At 50.3% G+C, this 24061-nt stretch overlaps 1 protein-coding gene across 1 annotated transcript in view; it reads right to left on the bottom strand.

Annotated features, from left to right (window-relative positions):
• Positions 1-6998: 6998 nt before the first annotated feature.
• The window catches only part of HK2 (hexokinase 2), a 78037-nt gene continuing 60974 nt past the window's right edge, over positions 6999-24061 (bottom strand). The window contains exons 13-18 of the mRNA XM_004704373.3: positions 17931-18026; positions 17356-17455; positions 16508-16691; positions 14321-14476; positions 12732-12965; positions 6999-9694 (exon numbers count right to left, since the gene is read on the bottom strand). Coding sequence (XP_004704430.1) covers positions 9550-9694; positions 12732-12965; positions 14321-14476; positions 16508-16691; positions 17356-17455; positions 17931-18026 — 915 coding nt within the window. The 3' untranslated portion in view covers positions 6999-9549. The remainder of the gene's footprint in view (positions 9695-12731; positions 12966-14320; positions 14477-16507; positions 16692-17355; positions 17456-17930; positions 18027-24061) is intronic.

The raw sequence follows: 24061 nt of genomic DNA, 5'->3' as shown, positions 1-24061 counted from the left end.
GGAGTAAGACAAAGTCTTCCTGCAAGCCCACAGGGGCAGTTCTACCCTGCCCTAGAGTGTCCCTGTGAATCTGATCCACTGGATTCTGATCCACTCGGTGGCAGTGCATTTGGTTTGGGTTTTATGCAGGATTGAAGTGGTAAAGGATTTCATCCTGCTTGGATTCACAATCAATGAAGCAATCAAGAGATCAAACGATGCACTGCATCAGGGAAACCTGCTGTACAGGAGCTCTTCCAAGTGTTGAAAAGCACGGATAATAGGTAAACAAGCGGCCATCTAGCTCAGAAGCAACAAAGCCCACATGGAAGAAGCACACCAGCTTGTGGGGTCACGAAGGGATCAGGTATCAGGCATCATCAGAACAAAAAAATCTTACTATAGTGAATGATGGGGGGAGTGCGGAGTGGAGACCCAAAGCCCATTTGTAGGCCACTGGACATCCCCTTGCAGAGGAGTCTCGGGGAGGAGATGAGCCAGTCAGGGTGCGATGTAGCAATGATGAAACATACAACTTTCCTCTAGTTCCTAGATGCTTCCTCCTCCCCGGCCCCCACTATCATGATCTGAATTCTACCTTGCAAGTCTGGCTAGACCAGAGGATGTACACTGGTACAGATAGGAACTGGAAACACAGGGAATCCAGGGCGGATGATCCCTTCAGGACCAGTGGTGTGAGTGGCGACACTGGGAGGGTGGAGGGAGGGTGGGTTGGAAAGGGGGAACCGATTACAAGGATCTAGATGTGACCTCCTCCCTGGGGGATGGACAACAGAAAAGTGGGTGAAGGGAGATGTTGGACAGGACAAGATATGACAAAATAATAATTTATAAGTTATCAAGGATTCATGAGGGAGGGGAAAGCGAGGAGGGAGGGGAAAATGAGAAGCTGATGCCAGAGGCTTAAGTGGAGAGCAAATGTTTTGAGAATGATGAGGGTAATGAATGTACAAATGTGCTTTACACAATTGACGTATGCATGGATTGTGATAAGAGTTGTATGAGCCCCTAATAAAATGATTAAAAAAAAGAAAAGAAAGGATATTACTTTGAGGACTGAAATGTGCTTGACCTAAGCAGTGCATGTGAAAGGTAGACATTCAATAAGGAACACCAAAGAAAATTCGATTCATTTGAACCACGGTGTTGGCAAAGATTATTGACAATACCATGGACTGCCAAAAGAACTGTGTTAGTCCAGGTAGACTAGAGAAACAAATCCAGGGAGATTCATATGGGTATAAGAAAGAGCTTTATATAAAAGAGCAGTTGAATATTGAGAAAACATCCTAGCCCAGTCCAGATCAAGTCCATAAGTCCAATATTAGCATGTATACCCGCTACCAATCTATAAAGTCCTCTTCAGACTCACACAGACACATGCAATAATGCAAAATGCAGGAACATCATAGGCCAGTGGGTGGGAAGTCTTGTGGATCCAGTGACAGTGTAAGCATCTCAGCACTGGCAGGGGTCTCCACGTGGCTTCTCTGGCCCCAGAGGTTTGGCTCCATTAGCCTCTCTCCTTGTGTCTTTTCCACAGGGATGCTAGATGGCCACCACCTGTCTGCCACTTATCATGCTGACCTAGCAAGGATTCTGGGGGTGGTGTGGGACTGGGCAGTATATTGTTCTCTTGTACACGGGGTCCCCATGAGCCAAAGACCAGTTAGTTGTCTCTAGCTGTCCACCACAGCAAATGGGGACCCTGCAGGAGGGGAGGAGACAGAGTGTGATTGGTGCAGACAGTGCCCTGAGCATGCTTGATAGACCTACCTCTCTGCCATTGGCTCCTGTTCCTCACCCCTCACCTTCATTCCCCCAGTGCCTCTCATCTGGAATGGACGAGGCTTCTTGGCATTTACTCCTTTCCCTCTTCCCTCACTTAAGAAACAGAGAGAACTAAGCGGTCAGTTCGAGGAAATCCGTATGGAAAAGGATGCATCCTGCCACAAAACCCAGAGCAGCGATCCGTCCTTACGGTGAATCGGTGAATCGGGCCCCGAGAGGACTTTCAGGACAAAGAGGATGCCAAAGCCGAAACCAAACTCAATGACATCCGGTCCATTCTGATTCCTAGCGACAAAGAAGACTGTAGATTAGAAAGAAGCCTTTCTAAAGGCTGAGGTTGGAACCCTGCCTAAGTAGCAGTTCCAGGTGTAACCACATGAGGGCGCATCGGAGGTGAATCTGCTGACAGCTCAGTCTGGGGTGGGCATTGTCCAGGGGAGGGCCTGGCCCGCCCCCAAGCTGCTATCTCCTTCAGCAGAAACGGGGTCAGTATGGGGTGCCAAGAGGGTGCATACCAGGGTGCAGGGCCCCTGGCAGGCTGGATTCACAAAGCAGTGCCTAAGGCATTTTATCTGGGGGGTCTGCACTCCCAGGGTCTCCCAGGAATCCTGCGATGGGGCAAGCACCCCAGTAATAAGTGCAATGAATCATCTCACCTGTCTGTGAGCGAGGACTTAGAGTTGCTTTCATTTGCTGTCAGTAACGTGACATCTACTGCATCCCAGTGTTGTGAAGCAGCTTCATGCTCACTCCATCCTTCGTGTGGGCAAACTGAATACCACACACGCACAAACACCATTTCCCTGCAACGTGCGTTCTGTGGAGCTCAGGACAGTGGCTGTGGGGCAGCCTCTGGTGCCTGGAAAGGCAAGGAACGTTGCCAAAGGAGGACTGCTTGGTTCTGTCTGGAGTAGAGCACTGCCCAGAATGAGTGTGCAGCTGGCCGGCCCTCGGTGAGGACCTTCAGGGCACAGCTGAGAAATCAGAACATATAAAAATGCCACGGCTGAGTGTGACACCCTCCCCAGTCAGGCCCCAGGACAGCAGATGGCCAAAGGTGCAGATTCTGCACTGGCATGCACCCCTGCTTAGTAAGAAGGGGAATGTCTAATAAGACAGAGAGCACCTGTGTCTCTCTCCTCAGGCTTGGCGTCCTGGCACTGCCAAGTCTACAGAATCCTGTGTTTCCCACACTCCCACTGTCACACTCCATGCCTATGTCCCCAAGAAACCAGCTTGCAGCCCGGAGAGCAGCGAATATGGTGGGGCAGAGAGAAACTTTCGTCACCGAATGTTCTCGTGTGCCAAGGCGTCCGTCCCACCTCACGGACACTCGATGGGGCAGAGCAGAACTGCCCACAGGATTGCTGTAGGGTGTGGGTCTTTATAGGATAGAGCCACCATGCTGGCACAGTGGTGCTTAGCTGCCAGCCGCAAGGCTGAGGATTCAAATCCACCAGCTACTTTGAGGGAGCAAGAGGTGGCATTCTGCATCTTTGAAAATCCCACAGCCTTAAGAGCCCCAGGAAACAGCTCTGCTTTGTCCTGTCAGGCCTGATGGGCTCACATAACCAACCTTTTCCTGCTTAGCTGACCGCTGATCCCCTGCAGCCCAAAAAACAAACCCAACCCACTGCCAGCGAGTTAACGCCGACTCATGGCAGACTCCCCTTCGGGCGTCTGAGAGAGTAATTCCATGGGGGTAGAAAGTCCTGTCTTTCTCCTGAGGAGCAGCTGGTGATTTCAAACTGCCGACCCTGGGGATCGCAGTCCAACACATCACCAGTACAGGGCTCCGTAGGCTGCATAAAGGATGGAAGAAGGCCGCAGGAAGGCCGTACCGACTGATAATGCAGCGTGAGAGGCATCTGTAGCAGACAATGCTCCTTTTCTGTTCATAGGGTTTTCAGAGGGAGATTATTAGTATTTTTGTAAGTAGACCACCAGGTGCCTGTTCATTGTCTGTGAGCTTCAATGGAACCTGTTGGTCATGGGTGGCCCTGCTGTCATTTGAAGAATGGGTAGCACAGCTTCCGGCCCCACAGCAGCATCTAAGGCATGACAGAATGACACACTGACAGACAGGTTGTGGCTGAAACGATCAATGGAGGAACATCCTGGCAAGACGAAGCAAAATCCGGCAAGAGCCACCAAGCCAACAAACACGAAAGAGAAACTGCAGGGAACCGAAGGGCACGGGACCATCGCAGACATGGCAGAGGTGGAAGAGCAGTGCAGGAACAATAGCCCCTTCTGAAGCCATTGTGGCAGAAAGATCGAGCCTAAATCTGACCAAGAGTCTCGGGCAGTGGTTCTCAACTTTCCTAATGCCGCAACCCTCTAATAGTTCCTCGTGTTGTGGTGCCGCCCAACCATAACATTATGTTCATTGCTACCTCATAACTGTAACCTTCTACTGTTATGAATCATCATGTAAATATCTGATATGCAGAATGTATTTTCATGGTTACAAATGGAACATAATTACACATAATTAAAGCAGAGTGAGTCATCACAAAACAAGTATACATTGTGAAATATTTACGTGTTTTCTGATGGTCTTAGGTGACCCCTGTGAAAGGATCATTTGACCCCCAAAGGGGTAGTGACCCACAGGTGAGAACCACTGCTCTAATTCAAAGGACAGAGGTTTTAGCCCACCTGCAACTCCAAGGGAGAAAATCCTAGGGGATCGGCTCCCATAGAAAGTCCAGCTCTATAGGGCAGGTCTATTCTGTCCTACATGGTTACATGAGTCAAAATTGACTGACTGGATCACACTGGATCAAGAACAATCTTGAGTTGTTTCTCCATCATTTGGTTAACCCCTCCATTACCTGTGTAACCAAATGCCTGTGTTAAAATCTCAGTTGGAACAACTAGAGTGGGCTGTGTTCCTGACAGACCCTACTACAGGGTGGGCGGCTCTACTGTTTGACAACTGTTGTCTTTTTTGTTGTAAGTAATACAGTAGCCAATACCCTTAAAATTAAAGCTTTGTATGTAATGATGATGATTTCCTTGGCATAAATTCCTAGAAAATTGCGAGGCAAATTTACAACTACAAACAAAATGTTTTTGATTCATAATGGCTTTTCCCCTGTCACACCAGGAACCAGCGGCCAACAAGTCAATGCCAACTCATGGTGAGCCCGTGTGCATCACAGTAGTGCTGCTATAGGGATGCCAATGGCTGATGTGGGGGAAGCAAATCGCCAGGCCTGTCTCCCAAGGCACCTCTGGGTGGAGCTGAACCCCCATCCTTTGGGTTACTGAGCATGTTAGCTGTCGGCTCCATTAGGGATGTGGCCGTGTTTGTGCACGAGAATGCTCCCAACACCTCAGAGCTTGACACCAGAAAAACAAGGTGTCATCTTAATTTCCTTTCTTTCATCACTAGTGAGACTAAAATTCGCATTGTTTTTGTTCTGTGACCATTGCAATTTATTTCTTCTTTTGTGAGTGATCTATTGTGGTTTCTCAGCTAAGTTAGGGGATTCACACTAGCATTTTCTTTCTGCCAGGCACCTTAAAGCAGGTAGGCTGCCCTTTTAACCACAAAGCAGGGGCCCCATCAATGTCGATTCGTGAGAAATGTATCTCCCCGCTTTGTGTTTTGTCTGTAGGGGATGGCAGAAAAGGATCAAGCTGGACTGGCGTGTTTTAAGGGAGTTGGTGGGAAGGCTTTGTCTTCTGAGTGAATCGTGTATGCACATCACCTAGGGCTGGGATCCGGCCGCAGCCAAGCTACACCAACAGTAGACTGCAGGCAAACCTTGGCTCTTGCCTTGGGCTCAAACTTACGGCTCTGGAAATGCAGCCTTCCGGTTACATCAGGTCTTCCTGGGCTTCTAAGAAGGAAAACATCTGGGGCCCAAACCAAGGCTTGACTGCATGCCCACCAATAGTGTAGTCCACTTCTCTGGGGATCAACTAAATGGAAGGAATTAAATTATATATCAGACCTACTTGACTTCGTTCCAAACTCAGCTGCACATGCTAATAGTTTTCCTTGGATCCTCACCATCAGATGTCACAAATTAAAAGGGGACAGTGCTCCAGATGGCCATGCCTGCCTAAGATCTCAGCCTCAGTCACATACTTAGTGGTGGTGGTGGAGGGTCCCCATGACACCTCCCTTCTGACCTGATGGATTCCGCTGCTCCTTTGGGTATAGTCATTTGCTAGGATGGGTCTAAGAACTCATGGAAAGTACCTAAAATTATTTCTAGAAGAGCAAGGCCACAAATGAAAAAAATCCATGTGGCCCAAAAAGGACTCACTGCCCTCCAGGGGCACTGATGTCTCTCATGCCAAGGGAGTGAGTCATGCCCCCTTCCTGGGGACTGCTGATATTGCTTTCAGGTCTTTCTGACCTGGTCAGCCCCACTCAAGAGGTACTTCCTTAACAGGAACTCTCAGGTCTGGAAGCATATTTAAAGACATTCCAATCACTAAGAATTTCCAAGGTTAGAAGTTATCTTCTCAGAGTGCAAGGCAGTCTGTGTGGTAGTTATATAATCTGCTGTCAATTTGAGACTGAAGAGTAAAGGGGTGGAGTTTAGCCTGTCAATCAGGTCAAAGCTTAATGACATCACTTAGAACCACTAAGGAGATAAATAGCTCACTGGAGGCGGGACACAGACACACTCCCTGCAAGACATTCTGGTTGAGAAGACACATGGAGCTATACTAGAGCCCTGGATCTGAAAGAGCTTTGTGGAGACCCTGTCAGAGCTGAGATGCTTACACCACTGGATCCACAAGACTTCCTACCCACCAGCCTGTGATCTTCCTGCATTTGACATCATTGCATGTCTTTTGTGAATCTGAAGAGGAATTTATAGATTGGTATCAGACATATGAGCTAATATCAAACTTATGGACTTGATCTGGACTGGGATGGGATGTTTTCCCAATCTTCAATTGCTCTTGTATATAAAGCTCTTTCTTATACACATGAGGCTCCCTGGATTTCTTTCTCCAACCTACCTGGACTAATACATCTCAGTCTCAAAACCATTAGGCTGACGTGGATATGCCCAAATATATACCCAGAAGACAACTCTCAAAAATGCTCAGGAGCCTTTACAAATGTGCTTGACATATGGATGGATGTATGAATTGTGCTAAGAGTTGTATGAGCCCCCCAATAAAATGATTTTTTTTTAAGTGGAAAAAAAATGCTCAGGAGTCATATATTTCAAAATCTTTGTATATTTTTTTAAATGTTCAAATTTATTCTTAATAGTTAACTTCACAGAGTTAATTCAACTAGTTACTTATTTTGTACATTGAATGCAACATCTCCACTAGACTGGATGCACAAGGATCGGAAGGATCGGGGATGACCTGTTAGTCAACTCATCCTGATCAAAGATTGAGATTTACCATATTCACGCAAGGCAAAGCAGCAGCAGCAAAGGGCTGTCACCTACTTCTAGGACCACAAGCATTAAAATTGCATTTTCAGCACACATCTTTAAGAAACACACACAAACACATATACACACACACACACACACATCTCTCTAGCTTTTAGAAATGTGTATCTCATCGGTGCCTAGCATTCAAGTTTAAAAGTTAAAACAAAATCCATGTCTACACACATCTCAAGGGGCCCTTTGGCTTCTGTGTTGTAAGAGGCAGCCACATTCCGAGTCAGTTCGTGTAGGAGGGAGATGGCCGAGGGACAGCACAGGAGACCGGAACAAATGAGCAGCCTGCCCCCTTCCCTTCGGACAGCCCAGGAAGAGCTACGTGAGTCTAGTGCTGTACTCCCCACATATCACAGGTCCCCGTTTGAACAATGCTATCATTAGGTCCTTTGCTCAGGACAAGTTTGATACACGTACAAAGACTGAGCACGGCGAGTCATGTGAAGCTTTGACCTTGAATTCCATTGAATAGTGCCATAGAGCCCACGCTCTTTCATTGTGTGGGGTTCTGCTCAATGTAAAGGGGGGTGGGGGAGTGGGGGGGTGGACAGAGTGGGTTTTCAAATTCAGAATTAACTGGGCTCTTGAAAAGTAGGGTTATGGAGATGTTTGTGGCTCTGCCATCTCACCCAGTAGTTTGACATCAATAACCCAAATGAAACCCCAGGGGGCATTCTGACGCACAAGACCCTGTGAGGCAGAGTAGAACGGCTCCGTAGGCTTTCCCAGGCTGTCAATCTTTGCTGGAGCAGACAGCCTCATCTTTCTCCTGTGGTGTGGCTGGTGGGTTTTGAACCACCAACCTCACAGTGTGAGGCCCAGCACTTTGCCCACTGCACCTCGGGGCTCCTTTTGACACCAATACTGCACATAAAAACACTCAAATGGAGCAGCAGACTGATCGATGTCAGTGCAGCCGAGGGAGCAGGTACCCAGTTAACACTCCTTGTCAAACATTTGCAAAACTAACCCCCAAGGGAAATGTGCTGGAAAGGCACAAACATGCTGGCCCTGAGGTTTTGGGGTGGTGGTGGTTGAATTGGTTTGCTATTGAGTAATTAGACACAATTAAAAAGAATATGTCGGTGGTTACATTATCTTGTCAAGACTTGACAAGAGTTTGAAAAGACTACTGATCACCCTAAGACTAAACACAGTCTAAGAACTGGGTCTGCCAGAAATGCCTTCCATTTCCTTTGGTTGATATTGCATGCTATAGGCTTGAGCCAGAGCCGGAAGTGCTGTGGTTCTTCTGCAAAGGGTCATTCTCCACCGCTCCGTCCCTGCCTTCCAAATCCCAGTCCACGGGGCATGAGGGGGCTAGGAACCGGCCTCTTTGCTCGTCAGGAATCCTGAAGAGAGTCCCCGTCTCTTCCCTGCAGACAGATGAGGTATTTCTAGGAACCAGTATGTTCATCTTCCCTCCTCGAGCCACACTGATTTACAGATGAGTTTGATACGGAAGACCCTTGCACGTCTACATACACAGCAATTAACATATAAATACATTGCATACAACCGACCATTACAGACAGTGTTCAGATGAAGGTGCAGATCTACTTCAAAGGCTAAATACATTTCAAACATAAATTAAAACAAAACAGTGTTGTCCAGTTTTCTAAGAATTTTAAGAAAGAAACACACACACAGCAACCAGAAAGTCCCCTCTCCCCCAGAGGTCCACTGCTCATAGAAGCCTGCCTCTCAGAGAGTAGCCCCAACTCTTGGCTTTGGTTCAGCTTTCCCAGACCAGGGCTCTACCCCTTCATTCCAGGAATGCACAAGGGCAAATGCTTGGGGATGGAGTTGAAAAGGGGCTTCCAGGTGGATATCCAGACACCCCTCCACAGGTGGCCCCTGTACCAGGCTCTGTCTGTAGAAAATCTGGCTCCATGGGGACCCCCACCCCTCTACCTCCAGCCTCTGGTGGGAGAAAGGGCATGGGACCCTCTTTGGGCAGGTCACCCCCCCCAGGAAATGTCCAGTTCAGGCTCCAAGGTGAAGCAGGCTTGTCTTTGCATCAGTCTCCGGCATCCCGCAGGATTTTCTAGGTACAGAGGATTGGGTCCGAAGGCTAGAATTTTACAGGCGTTTTCAGAGAACCAGTGGGAATGGTTGTGATGGGTGTGAACAAAAGCCCCATGGTATTTCTCTCAGGAGGGTCCGGGCTTTTGTGCAGGAGGCAAAACCCAGTCTGACGGCGTCCTCTCGGCCCAGGAAAGGTCAAGTGTGTCTGGCACACGGGGGTGGCACCTTATAATTTAAAATGACAAGAGGGGAGGTGGGGAAGCCGCGGGAGCCACTTCCGGCTGCAGGGGCTCTATCGCTGTCCCGCTTCGCGGATGCGACAGGCCACGGCGGTGATGAGCGCCGCCCCCTTCCCACTGCCATCCTCAGACTCCAGGAAGGACACGTCGCACCGCGGCGCCAGGTCCTGCACCGTCTCGTGCATTATTTTCGCAAAGCTGGAAAAGGTGAGGGGGAAACACAGAGGAAGAAAGAAACAAACAAAAAAAAGGCGCTTCAGTCAAAATCGATTTGTGTTCTCTGGGATGAGCCACGACGCGGGGACGCTGGAAAGGTAGGAACCCACGACGGCGACGCGTTGAAGCCTGCTTCCGTGTCACCTCCCAGGCAGCTGGGCCTCCGGGAGGCGTGCCCAAGCCCAGTGTCACTGCTGCCACATCAGGGAACTAGGACTGGGCTCTCAAAATCTGGGATTCTGAAAAATCCAGTCTTAAAAGGAACCAGCTATGGAAGCCTGCAAGCACAACCTGCTCATGATCTTGGAGGGAAGGTCAGGCCAGAGACTCCTAGTTCCCATGGGCTGCCTGCCCGTCGTGCACACACAGCTCCTCCGAAGCCCCACTAACGGGCAGGGGACAGATGGGGGGTTGCAGTTGGCACATCACAATGCCCCCATCTGACAGGGGACCCGAGAAAGCTAGACAGCAGAACCTGCAAAGCTGGGGCCGGTGTGGGACAGACCCTTCTCAAAACACAGGGGACGCTCAAAGATGGGCCACGGAAGTCGAGGGCAGAAGAGTGCTTCGACGGCACCAGGTGAGAGGCAAACAGCTTGGAAGACCCAGGTTTCACTGTCAAAGCAAGGGCATCGCCCGGTGGCGTTCCAGCTCCGCCGGCTTTCACGGTAGTTCTTGTGTGTGCCAACACAACGAAGCTGAGGGCAGAGGCACCTGGTGCCAAGCCCTGCGCCCACTCCTCCTCTGGGAGGATTGGTGTCGCGAGCACAGCTAATCCCGAGCCGACAGAGCTGCTGATGCCCGGGCAATCTCTGTGGAGACTGTTGTCTCGCTCCTTCAATCAGCTCTCCCAGAGAGCTAACACGTCCAGCAGGGAGTCGCGCCCTCCACCCACTCCCAGGCGGGGCCAGAGAATTATTTATTTGATGAACCTTCGGCTGCAAAGGAGTCCAGGTGGGGCGAGGGTGGGGCACTTCATGACTTCACGCGGATTGATTCAAAAGCACATGCAAATGAGAGAGGGAGGGAGGATGGAGATAGTAAGGCTTGGAGAGAGGGGAAAGAGGATTTAATTTAGCACTTCCAAACTCAGGGGTCAGCAAACCTCTGTAAAGGTCCAGGCCGTCACTATCTCCAGCTTGGGGGGCGGTCCTGGCGATTCCATCTCAACTACCCTGCTGTGCTCACATGAAAATAACCCTAGCGGAGTGGGCATAGCTGCTGGCCGATAAGGCGACAGGCAGACTCAGATCGCAGCTGCAGCGGCTGAGTCCTGCTCCCGGTGGTGGGGAAGCTCTCGCTCTCGCTCCAGCAAACATTTCCTGGACGTGCCTAGCAGCCGACATCGAGAAACGAGCCAAATGCCCCTCACTCGGCAGGAGAACAGGAACGGAGACAATTGTGAGGATGGCCAGGGGCTGGGCAGTGTTTTGCTTTGAGTCCGCTTCGAACAGGGCAGGGACGGGGGGGGGGGGGGGGGCACCTAACAACAACTCCTCTCTCTGTAAAGACGGTCAGGTGTGTTCCCCTAGCATTGCCGACTTGCAGCTGGATTATTGCTCAATGGAAATGCTTTTCTTCTCAAAACACGAACAGTGGACCGGAGGAGCTAAAGAGCACTCATTCAGAGGCCCACCAGTCTGCTCTGAAACGGGACAAACCCTGCACCTTCCTGTGGATGCTTCCCCTCCAAACCGAACTGCTAGGAGGAAAGCGGGTCACGGGGAAGAGATGCCGGAGGTCTCTATTTATGGCGAATTCAAAAATAAATGTGACTAAACAGGCTCTGTCTATATCTGTACACAGACACGTGGGAAATAGAAAAGCAAGGGGCTCATTCAACACAGCGGTCCATCCCTGGCAGACGGGAGTGCAGGATCCTAATGCTAGGGCATGCAAACCCATGCGTGCATATGTGTGTGTGTATGCAGCCCCCAACTTAGGAGAGATTTCTGACAAATCTGTTCATATGCCAGCTGGACACAGGAGTCCCACTATCCCAAATTCAATCACGACTATGAAACCTTTCATAAGTTGAAATGGGATAAAGCAAGTAAGATAGCACCCTTAATTTATATGGGGAAACATGTTGAGCATTCCTGGACACCCCCCACCCAACCCCCAACCCCCACCCCAAAACCCCGACCAAATCATGCTAAATGACACAGAAACCCTGAAACCGCATTAGCATGCAGAGCTCACAGAAACAATGGCCCACACTCAGATTCACGCTGCCTCTTTAGCGGCGACCGCAGGGCACTACTGAATGCTAGTTTGGTTTTTCATCCATTTCATAAAAGCGAAACCCTCTTTAGCTTTCTTCCAGTTGGTGAAGGCAGGTACCAACATAGGCTTGTGTCCAAGCAAACGGGTGGGAAGCTCACTTTCCCAAAGTGGGCTGACCCTGGGACCTCTTTATTAAAAGTTTTCATGATGATTGCCTTTTATCACCTGTATCTTCATCAACCCAATCTGTCTTTTGTCTCGGAGAATTGGAAACACTACATCTGAGAGTGCTAAATCGGCAAATTAAGTGCTACCACATAGTGTGTAGTCTGATCTATGGCCAGCAAGACCGTTCCTCTGGTTTGTAATAAGACAAATACAACATAAACTAGGGACCACCTGGGGTGTGTGTGTGTGTGTGTGTGTGTGTGTGTGTGTGTGTGTGTGTAAAATCAACTTGACAGCGATCTGACTCAGGGAAACCCTATAGGGCAGAACTGCCCTGGGGGCTTCCTAGGCCGCAGTCTTTATGGGAGCAGATCACCGGGCCTTTCCTCCTGCAGCGGCTGCTAGGTTCCAACCAACACCCTTCTGGCTTAGCAGATGAGAGCTTAACCTCTGTGCTCAACCACGCTACCTCCAGGACTGCTCACACGCACACATCCCCACACACTATCATGATGTATCTTCTCTGGAGTGCCTGAGGCTCTGTGACACAGAAGAGCAGAGACAGCGAGGAGGGGACCACCCAGGAGAGCCCCCCAAGGCAGCAGGGTGGGGGAGAAGCACTCACTGAGGGTGTAGCTTGTAGAGGGTCCCATCCACGCCCACGGTCACTTTGAGTGTGTCCAGACCACGGTTCTCCCGTATTTTGTCCACCACGGCCGCCATGCCTGCCCCACAGAGTTGGGCCGCCCTCCGCGCCACCACAGCGCACACCTCCTTGACGATGATGCTGTCGTCACAGGTGCTCTCCAGCCCCAGGTGCTGCAGGATGGCCCGGACCTGCAGCAGGGCGAGGCAATCACTGGCAGGAGGGAGGGAGACAACCAGGGTCAGTCAAATGCCATGAGGGGTGCACAGCCCACCGTTCCCCACTGCAAGCACCCAGCTCCTTCTGTAGGACAGGCTCTGTCCTGGTCTCTGGCCATCTGCATGCGGGGGTGGGGGTGGGGAGGGGGGGGGCATAGAGACCACTCTTCCTGGGAGGTTTCCAGGCCCACACCAACCCCAAGAATCAGCTTCCTGCTCATTCTGGTTTACCTATCACAAAACCAAAGGAAACCTGCTCTCTACGAATGCCCCTGCTCTGGGAATCATAAAGAAAGGGACCATGGCTGAACTTGACTGTTGTCAGGCGCCAAGTCTCCCATTGCTGCTCTCAGACAAGCATCTGGTCCACGCCCCCAGGCCAGGTGGCCCTGTTTAAGGAAACAAACCCAGTTATAAGGCGGGCTGTTGTTGAGCCCTGGCTTGAGCTGCTTCCACACAAGTGGACATGCTGACTGGAACACATTCTTTCTACCCACTGAAGCACATGCCCTGGGGCTACGGGTGCCAACCACCTAGGCCCTGGCTTTGGTGTGTCGGAGAGAAACGGCACGGCATGCATTTTTAAAGGGCTCTGAAAGTCCCTGCTCTGATTGACTGGCGAGGGGGCTGGGCTGAATGATGTTCAACTGCCGACCACAGCCAGCAGTGCGCAGGAGCCCCCACGCCAGGCACAAGTGCTTTCGATGCATGATCCTTCTCTGGGCATTTCCGCCACCTCCCAGAGGCAGGCACCTTTCTCCCTCTGACATTGGCCTCCAGCCCAACAATACTACTCTTCACGGCCTCACAACAGCTTGGGAGAAGACATTTTTTTCAAGAAGATGTGACATATTTGCTCTTAAAATGTCTTGCTGGTGGCAGTCCCACCCACAACTCCACATACAAGAGAACAAAATATTACCATCTTCACAAGCACCAGTATGTGTGTCCATTGTTGGAGCTACAGCGCAGTGCTTCCAACCCAGGGGGCGCTTGTCTTTCGGCACTCACTCGGGCACTGTCCTGGTCTGATCCACAGGTCTACTTGCCTCCTAATCTGTCTTACTCTGGAAGTTCTACTGAAACCTGTTCACCATGGTTGATCCTTCTGAGATTGAAATACGGTAGCATGGCTTCCAGCACCATGGCAACATGCAAGCGACCACTGTAGGCACACTGACGGCTCAATTGTCCGTCCCTCAGAAGGTCCTCTAACCACCACAGACAGTGAACATGTTACACAACACGACGTTCATGTCAGCCATGCCGGATCTCACTTCCTTCAGTTTGTCCTTCCATGAGAAGAGAGGAGGACCCACTGCCACCCCATCACAGCCCGTGAGCTCTCACCTCTCAATCTGAGATAGGAACTTGGTTTCAAAGATCCCCCTTGTCTTGAGTCGCTCTGAGATGCGTCCACGGAACAGCAGTCCACGCTTGGTGAAATCGATGAGGATGTTGCGCACAATCTCACCCAGGTACATGCCACTGATCATTTTCTCGAACCTGCGTAATGGGCAGTGGTCACAGTAGGAAAGTGGTGGCATGTGTGGAGACGGGAAAGACCAGCTCACTCCCCCCTCCACACACACATCAGAAAGAAGAGGACAGACGGACAGATTTGCCCATGGTCAAAGAGGAAAGGCTATTCCATTGCTGGGACAGGGCTGTAGGTGTCCACCTTTAGTGTAACTGAACCCGGTGTCTAAGGCTCATTGGTCCCACCTTCTGGATTCCTTTCCTTTCCTGGGCTTATCCCCAGCTCCTCAGGAAAGGACAAACACGCCTGCTATACTTCAGGAAGAAGGTGGGAGGCTGAGTCTTGACCCTTCCCTTGTCATTCATCACACTTTCCCTTTGCCCCAACCATTATCGCTCAAGGAACTTGCTCACCGCTATAGAGTCGGCTCCCTTGATGTGGTACCTCCATGTATGATAGAACAATAAGATACCCCCATCCTGGCCCATCCCCATTGATTGGTGTGAATGGACTACTGTGATCCAGTTCTCATTGGCTCATTGTCAAAAATAGATCACCAGGACTTTCGTCCTAGTTTGTTTTAGTCTGAAAGCTCTGCCCAAACCTGTTCAGCATCATAGCAACACACAATCCTTCAATGTCAGGCCAGTGGTACCACCTCCTACACGGGAGGTGAGAATTCTACCTCTGAACCAACAGTGCCCCCACTCAAGTCATAAGGGATGACAAAGCTGCCCGGGGCTGTCACTCGAACAGAACATGATTGAGCAATGCTTACAGACCTTTGGGCCCTGCGTCAGGGCCTAAGGAAAGTCCAGGCCTCTGGCTTCACTCAGGGCCCTCAAGGCTGCCACTCGCACCTGTCTTACCCAGACCCTCTTCCACCAGGAAGGTTGCCTGCCTGGCCCCTCGAGGCACTTTCGTCTGCGACCTCGGCTCCAGGCATACGTCTTGCCTGGTGTGTTCTCCAAAACCTTGGTTCCTGATCAATCTGGCTGAGAAACACTACATACAACACCTCCCTCCTGGAAAAGTGTGTCGGCTCTTAAGCGCCTGTCTCGGCTGAGATCCCCATGGCTGCACTCTGCATGCTGGAGCTGGCGGCAGATGGCACCAGATGCTGGGTAGCTGGAGGAGGAACAGGGGACTGGCTGTGTCTGTTTGCTGCCTCTCCCTGTTTGCATCACCCCAGCAAATGCTCCTTCACTCTGATGGCAGCAGGTGGCTCGTTTTCCGTTTTTCCACAAGGCTCCAGATGTAGCTTCGAATACCCACACCCTTTGCTCTCCCAGTCCTTCAGTGGGAGCTGCCTCTTGCATTGACCAGCACTCTGTCCCTCAGTGGCATCTAAGACCCAGTGACCATATCTCCATAGCACATTCTCCTTATCTCCATAGCGCATTCTCCTTATCTCCATAGCACATTCTCCTTGCACAATGACAACTTGTTTTCCCAATTGGATGGGCTGATCCAGCCACACAGTACAACCGGAAAAAAGGCTTTAGCGCAGCATTTTCCAAACGTACTTGACAAGAGACCTTGTTCCCTTAGAACAGCGGTCCTCACCCTGTGGGTCATGACCTCTTTGGGAGTCGAACAACCTTTTCACAGGGGTCTCCTAATACATGCTGCAGAGCAGATATTTACATTACAATTCATAACAGCAACAAAATTACAGTTATGAAGTAGCATCGAAAATAATTTGATGGTTGGGGTCACCACAACATGAAGAACTGTATTAAAGGATCGCAGCATTAGGAAGGTGGAAAACCAATGCTTTTGAACCTTCTTCTTCAGGAGGACCCGTGTGGCACGTAGGTTTAAGCACTCAACGACTAGCCACCTTGGAAAGCAGGCCTGGTGATCTCCTTCCAAAAGGTCGTAGCCTTGAATACAGTTCTATTCTGCGCACATGTGGTCAACTCAATGGCACCGAGCAACTCCTTTGTCCAGGAAGACCCGTCTTAACATCTGTCTCAGCATCCTGGGGATCCCTACGAGAGAGCATCCAGTCCCACACCACTGCCCAGCTCTGGGATGCAGGTAACTCCACCGACCTCTGCTTGCCAGCGTTGAGAGAAAGCTCGTCCACAGCCACATCAAATTCGGTGCGGAAGTCGTCTAGGCATCCATTGTCCCCAAAGGCACCCCACTCCATGTTGACACACATCCGCCCTTCCTCTCCTTCCACCAGTTCCACGTTGCGCATCTCCTCCATGTAGCAGGCATTGCTGCCCGTGCCTGCCAATCACAGAGAAGTCAGGCCCACCTTCCTACCCACCCATGGCTGCGTGTCCTATGTAGTAAGACATGTTTATCCCTTACAGGGACTTTAGGTAAACTCTAAAGCCTTGGATTGGGGCTGTGGACTGTGTGCTATTAACCCAGGGGAAGTGGAGTATTGAAAAGATTGAGTTCAACTAGGTGGAAATCAATCAACTAGTCATGCCTACATACTGAAGCTTCGATGAAAACTAGGGGTTGAGCTTCCTGGGTTGGTAATGTCCCATGAAATACTGCTACACACCATCACCAGGAAGATGACATGTCTCTGAGGACACAGAAGCTTCACATTTGAAACCTTCCATCCCCACATTCTGTTCTGCGCGTGTCTTCCTTTGGGTCTGGTTCTGCTTTGTCTCATTTGGCTATAATAAAACTATAAACATATAGTTTATGACCGCTGAGTCTGTGAGTGGTTCTAGCAAATTATCAAACCTGAGGGAGTCCACAAGAACCCCCAAATTTATAGTTAACTGGTCAAAAGTGAACATGACCCTGCGGAGACCCTAACTTGAGCCTGGTGTCTGAAGCCTTGGGCAGGGGTGGCAGGCTAGAGAATGGGGCCCTTGACCGTGAGTTGGGCCAAGTCCAAGCCGTACCATGCAGGAGGCGTGGTCCTTACCAACAATGAGGCCGACTTCACAGTGAGGATCCTCATAGCCACAGGTCATCATCGTTCCAACTGTGTCATTCACCACCGCAACCACATCCAGGTCAAACTCCTGAGAGGGAGAAGCAGACCCCCGGTGCACAAATGAGCCACAGTGTCTTCATCCAAGATACTTCCGAGGGAGATCTATAGGACTCTATGCAGCAAGGTTCACTTTCTCAACTCATTCAAGTCTCTACCCAGTAGTGTCTCCTCTGCACAAGGCCTTCCCTGACTGCACAACTTAAAATAGAGGCCCAACCTCACTATCTAGCCTTCTCATCAAACCTCAGTTTTCTTCACAGTTCCTAATAGCACCTGACACATGATGGTGAACATACTTGCTTCCAGCACATACTTGTCACATGGACCATAGATTTGCTGTGGTCATTACTGAGCCCTTGGTGGCATGACACACAGTGGACACCCAATCATTGGTCAGTGACTAAATTAATTCTGCCATTAACACGTGTGGCTCCCCCCCATTCTGAATGCGCAGACAACTTAAGACAGTGGGGGCACACAGCCTCAGGCCACGTCTCTCCCACCTCTCGCCGGTGAATTGCTTCTTTCAGCAGGTTGACCACATCCTCGCCTTCGCAGCCAGATGCCTTGAAGCCTTTAGTCCATTTGAGGAGGATGCTCTGAAAAAAAAAAGAAAAAACACATAATTAGGGATAAGGGTACCAGGCACAGGTTCCTAAGTTGTTCCCAGAATCCCATTTAGGCTTTTATGTTACCATCTCTATGGGTCAGAGAGATTCCCTGAAGTAGCCAATGATCTTACCCATCTGTGGTAGTTACATAATCTGTTGTCAATTTGAGGCTTAAGAGTGAAGGGGTGGAATTTACCCTGTCAATCAGACCGCAGCTTGCTGACTTCATTTGGAGGTGCCACGGAGATAAATAGCTCGTTGGAGGTCGGACACACGCTCACTCCCTGTGAGACAGTTCTGACAAGAAGCCACATGAAGCTACTCTGATGCAGCCAGGGCCCCGGGAGCTGGAGGAGCCCCATGGAGACCCCTGCCAGCACTGAGATGCTTACAATGCCACTGGATCCACAAGACCCCCAACCCACTGGCCTGTGATCTTCCTGCATTTGGCATCATTGCATGTGTTTCATGAGTCTGAAGAGGACTTTATAGATTGGTATCAGATATATGAGCTAATTTTGGACTTATGGACTTGATCTGGACTGGGCTGGGATATTTTCTCAATCTTCAATTGCTCTTGTATATAAAGCTCTTTCCTATACGCATATGAGTGTCTATGAATTTGTTTCTACAGTCTATCTGGACTAACACACTGCCCAATGAATCTGACCTGTTTTGAAGGTGCTGTTAGTTTGGTCTCTTGAGCACCTTCTCTGTACCGCCAGAGACCGAGGTGTTGTCCACATCACCTGTGTGACATCATCTAATCCTCACAGCAGCCTTATAAAGCACCCATCACTACCATCCCCTCTTCAGTAACAGGGTCTAGAGGAACCAACCCAAGGCCCATAGCTGGGAGGAAGGAAAGAGCATTCACCCAGACGTGACAACTCCACCACACGTCCCAGGCTGTGTGGCTCACCACCTCCTTCATTCACATCTCCACTCAACTGTCACTGCCTCACAGAGGCTTTCCCTGACTGCACTGCTTACCAGGGCCCTTCAAAGCCTCAGCCACACTGTCTATCCTCCTCACCTGACTTCATTCTGCCCCTCTTAAAGGCACCTGACATTTTCGTCCCGTTTGTTGGCTTCCTTCAGCGTGCAAAGCAGCTTTGCCCCCATGCCCCTCCCATATTTCCACCAGAAGGGGCAGTGGGCATCTCATTCCAGATTCCAGTATCTGCTGTGCAGGCCCCCTGCCCATAGAAAGACAGCTGTGCTCCTTCCCCACCCCTCCCTCTAAGTGGCTCAGAGTCCTCCACGGGCCCCTCATCTTTAATGTGGTCCCAGCGGTCTCACAGGGCCCTCCAGAAGCAGATGCACAGTGGCCGTGAACGTGGCAGAGATGTTTGGGGCTGGTGCTTAGTGAAAATAGCTTACTGCAGGCCACAGACAGACAGAATCTCTGCTTGACTCCCCGCGAGACATTCCTGTTGACAAGCCCCACGAAGACCCACTGATGGAACCGGAGCCTTGGAGCTGGAGGAGCCACGTGGAGACCCAGCCAGTGCTGAGATCCTTCCACCACCATTGGATCTACAAGACTTTCCACCCACTGGCCTGTGATCTTCCTGCATTTGGCATTATTGCATGGCTGTGAGTCTAAAAAGAAATTTATGGACTAGTATTGGACATATGGGCTAATATTGGACTCGTAGACTTGCCCTGGACTGGGCCGGGATGTTTCTCAATATACAATTACTCTTTGATATAAAACCCTCTCTTACGCACATATGAGTCTCCCTGGATTTGTTTCTCTAGTCCATCCTGACTAACACAGGGGCTTTGTTCCCTGGTGCCCTCTCTGTTGCCATAGCTCACCAGAATACAAAGGTCAGGTGCTACCAGGTCCCTTTCCTGGGAGGTCAGCACTTACAAACAAACTGGCTGGTTTGTGTGTCCACTTGTGTGGTTTCTCCAGCCCCTTGCTCTGCCTTTCATCCCAGGAGTATGGAAGTACACATAAACCTGCCTGGACATATGTGCCTCGTTGAATCCAGGAGATCTGGAAAACTAAAGTACGAGTTGCACCAAGTCCTAGTTCACACAGCTGCCTCCAGACACATGAGGGCTTCTCTGTCACCTTGTTTTCCCTACGCATTAACTTCACACCTCTGTCAAAATCTTCTGTTTGACACTTGACAGCTTACTGATTGTGAGAGCACACAAGTTCAGGTGATTCTTAGTAAGGAGTGGCCCCAAGAGCTGAGGAAGTTTGCCCAAGGCCACCAGCTAATAAACACAGCTCTGTGGTACCGGGCTGGGCATCCTGCTTATTAGCTCCTGCTGGCTTTCCCATCAGCAGGATGATCTCACCAGCCACAAGGTCCAGGACAACCCTCTCTCCAGCTTGACCTGCTCCTGATTTTTACAATCCTCCACTTCTAACACGGTCCTAACAGGAACATGGCAAACAGAACAAACTCAAGGACAATGACATGGAATCCTACAATTCAGACACAAGCAGTTAACCAGGAGTTATGAATTGAATTGTATACCCCTTCCCAAATAGGTGCTGGGACCCTAACGTCTATGCCTGTGGAATAACCCCATTTGAAAATGGGAGAACCAGGGTGGTACACAGAGAAAGAATGTGAATGTCTGAAGGGATTTTGAAGTTTGCTCCTCAGGACAGAGTGGCTAAGGCTAATGGGAGAAATGATGACATCAAGGAACCGAACAGAACACTTCAAAGGAGAGAGAGTATTACACTGAAATGTGCGAAGCACTTGAGCTAGAAATCCCCCAAAGAAAGAACACACTCAGCGTTGCTCACGCTGAAAGAACTGAAGAAAACAACTCAAGCCTTGAGTTGCAATATTGAAAGATACTGTGGGCACAATACTGAACAACGTAGGAAGCAACAAGAAAAGATGGAAGGAAAACACAGCATCACTGTACCAAAAAGAACTGATTTAAGGTCACACGTTTCAAGAAGCAAGGTCTGATCAAGAACTGCAGGAAGCAATCCGTGTGGCACTGAAGGCATTCGCAAAAGTCAGGGCTCTGGGGATTGCCAGGATAACAAACTGAAGCGGTGCCGGGATCGCTGCCCCTCTAGGGCGCTACTCTATGGCTCGGAAGTTCTTCTAGAGCAGTGGTTCTCAACCTTTCTCACGCCGCGGCCCTTTCATACAGTTCCTCATGTTGTGGAGGCCCTCCAACCATAATTATTTTTGTGGCTACTTCATAACTGTAACGTTGCTAATGTTATGAATTGTAACGTAAATATCTGATATGCAAGATATATTTTCATTGTTGCAAATTGAACAAAATTAAAGCATAGTGTTAATCACAAAAGCAATATGTAATTAGATAGTGTGAAATATTTATTTCGAATGACAAATAAATCAAATTTTGTCTTGAAGCATGGTGTAGCATGGGTAATAGTCTTCACGCCGGGTACGTATGTGGGCATATCTGCATGTGGGCAGACCTACCTAGAGACAGATAGAGGAGCGGAGTGTTTTCCGAGGTCTTAGGCAACTCCTGTGAAAGGGTCAATCGACCCCCAAAGAGGTCGCGACCCATAGGTTGAGAAGAGCTGTTCTAGAATAATAAAGATTATGTTCTTTGTTCAGAGGAGCCCTGTTGATGTCTCGGTTTCAGCAGGGGCTACCAACTGAAAGGTCAGCAGTTCAAAACCACCAGCCACTCCAGGGGAAAAAGATGAGGCGTTCTCCTCCTGCAAAGGATTAGTGTCAAAAGCCCACAGGGACAATTGTACCCAGTGCTATTGGGTCGCTCTGCATCAGAATCAACCCCCAGTGAGGGTTTCTGTTTGACGCTCTTCTTTTTCAGCTGTGTTTGAATCACACGTCCAGAATGTCCCCAGGTCATTGACATTTCTTCCCCTCAAACTAGTAATTGATACAAGGCATAAACAGCTCATTATGTACTGAATAATTATTGTTCCTGATTTCTTGGGTAGGAGAAACATTTCATTAAATGTTACATGAATTATTTATCCATGTTTGACAATTCCCTTTGCCAAGCTGATGCAACTGTGAAGGTTTGGAAAGCCTTTTTTTAAAAAAGGTTTTTGTCGACACTGGGGTGGGGGAATACATTCAGACAACAGAAAACTTCCCAAAACCTTAAAAGCAAAAAGGTTAACGAAGCCTGTAGGTCCCAACACGGGCAGTGGGACCTTCGGCTTACATAGGCCCTTGAAAGGTGTGTGGCTTCAAGATCAAGCATGAAGCAGGGAGCCCAGCTGAGCATGGGCGGTCAGGAGAGTAAGAGGGAGGCAACAGGAAGGAGCAGCCGCAGGACAAGCACAGAGGTCCTGGGTAAGGAACCTGCTGCGGCCTTTGATCCTCAAGTCCCCCAGAAACCATCCTTCCTCCCCTGCACCCTTCCACGGGCACACTCTCCTACCTGCACACAAGCAGAGGGCAGCCCAGTGGCCTGGCTGAAGGGAGATGGCGCCAGACCCTACGCAGATGGCAATCAATCAGTGCTAGGCATTTCCCCATAAGACCCCAGGGGACGTGAAGACCCTGGGCAAAGTGAGTCCACAAGAAAGACGAAAACAAGAGACAGCTGCCCCCTGTGGGTGAGTCAGAGCTTGAGAAGACGCCCTCTGCGTGTGTTTACGATGCCTTAGTGCGGGCAGCAGGGGGTGGGGTGGGGCTACCATCCTCAGGGAGCCCTTCCCTGATGGGCTCTTCCCAAAGTGTGCCCCAACACAGGCCATTGAGCTCCAGGAAGTGCCGGCTTCCACGTGAGGGCTTCATGGCAGAACTTTCCAAAACGTTAATTCTGCTCCTGTACCTGATGCACTCACCTCCCCGAAAGAGTGGGGAAGCGGAGGAGGCGCTGAAAACTCAAGTAGGGCAGGGTGAGCCCTGCAGGAAACACTGGCCACTGGGATGATACTTCCATTCTGGACAAGCTAATGCCACCTGTGGACGGGCTCCCACCTACACCTCCCTCCCCACACCCCGCACGGGCCCAGCCTCCCTCCCTTTCTCCCCCTTCAACTCATTCTGCTAACTGGCTCCACAGCATGTCCTCCGATACACCTCACACTGCATGTCTCCAGTGGCTAAAGTGCTCGGTGAGAGCCAAAAGGTCAGCAGTGTGAACCCACCAACTGCTCCCCAGGAGGAAATGGGGCAGATGGCTTCCGTAAAGATTTAGAGTATTGGAAACACTCTGGGGCAGTTCTGCTCTGTCCTATAGGTCCACTATGAGCCAGAAGCAATTGACAGGCAGCGTGTTGGTTGGGTTGGGTTGGGCTCTGGGTCTCCTCAGGGTGTCGGCATCCCATTGGCGCCAACAGCAATTCTTACTGAGGCTGTCTGACTGGCCCAGTTGGCTAGCATCTTGAAGCAGAAGGTGTGCCTTTTGTACCCTGGCTACCGTGTCTCCAGGGCACTGCACACAGTTAGCAAGCACACAGACTCCTAGCCAAGGGGGAGAGATGCAGAGGGAAAAGTGCACACAGAAGACGACGTGGGTGTCAAACGCTATCAAACGCGCCAGCTGTGAACCCAGTGTCAAGCCCTAGCATTACCCGGTCAGCTCTCACTCCACTCAGCTACCGAACGGCTAGAGCTAGTCTGGGACTTCCAGTCACCCACTTCTTCCACCCACCAAAAGTGCAAAGGGAATGAACACACATGAGAGAAGAGCTGGAGCAACCAATCACCAACAGGAGATGGAAGAAAGGCACCGAGAACCCACCCACACCCCCACCTGGGGGCTCAGGAGCAAGATAACATAACAGAGCACCGGCTTGGGTGTTCGAAAACCTGAATTCAAACCCCCAGCTATGTTATCTGGAGCAAGGTACCAGGCAACCCAGGAAGCGGATTTCCTGATCGGAAAAAGGGGCCTGCCAAGAAATGCGAGAAGGCACACAGGAAGCCCAGAACCATGCCTGGCACCTTGAAAGGCCTGAGATGATGCTAGTCACAGCTGTTTTGATTAGTATCATCATCTTCCCTGGCCAAACTCACCTACTCCACCCCAACCGGCCCCGGACATCCTCCTCCTTCCCATCAATGGGCCTC

This window comes from Echinops telfairi, unplaced genomic scaffold, assembly GCF_000313985.2.
Source record: "Echinops telfairi isolate 266 unplaced genomic scaffold, ASM31398v2 ScPeMD7_7467;HRSCAF=8505_1, whole genome shotgun sequence".
Taxonomy (NCBI): Eukaryota; Metazoa; Chordata; class Mammalia; order Afrosoricida; family Tenrecidae; genus Echinops; species Echinops telfairi.
The sequence above is the reverse complement of the archived record's forward strand: the minus strand, read 5'-3'. Positions and strand labels throughout refer to the sequence as shown.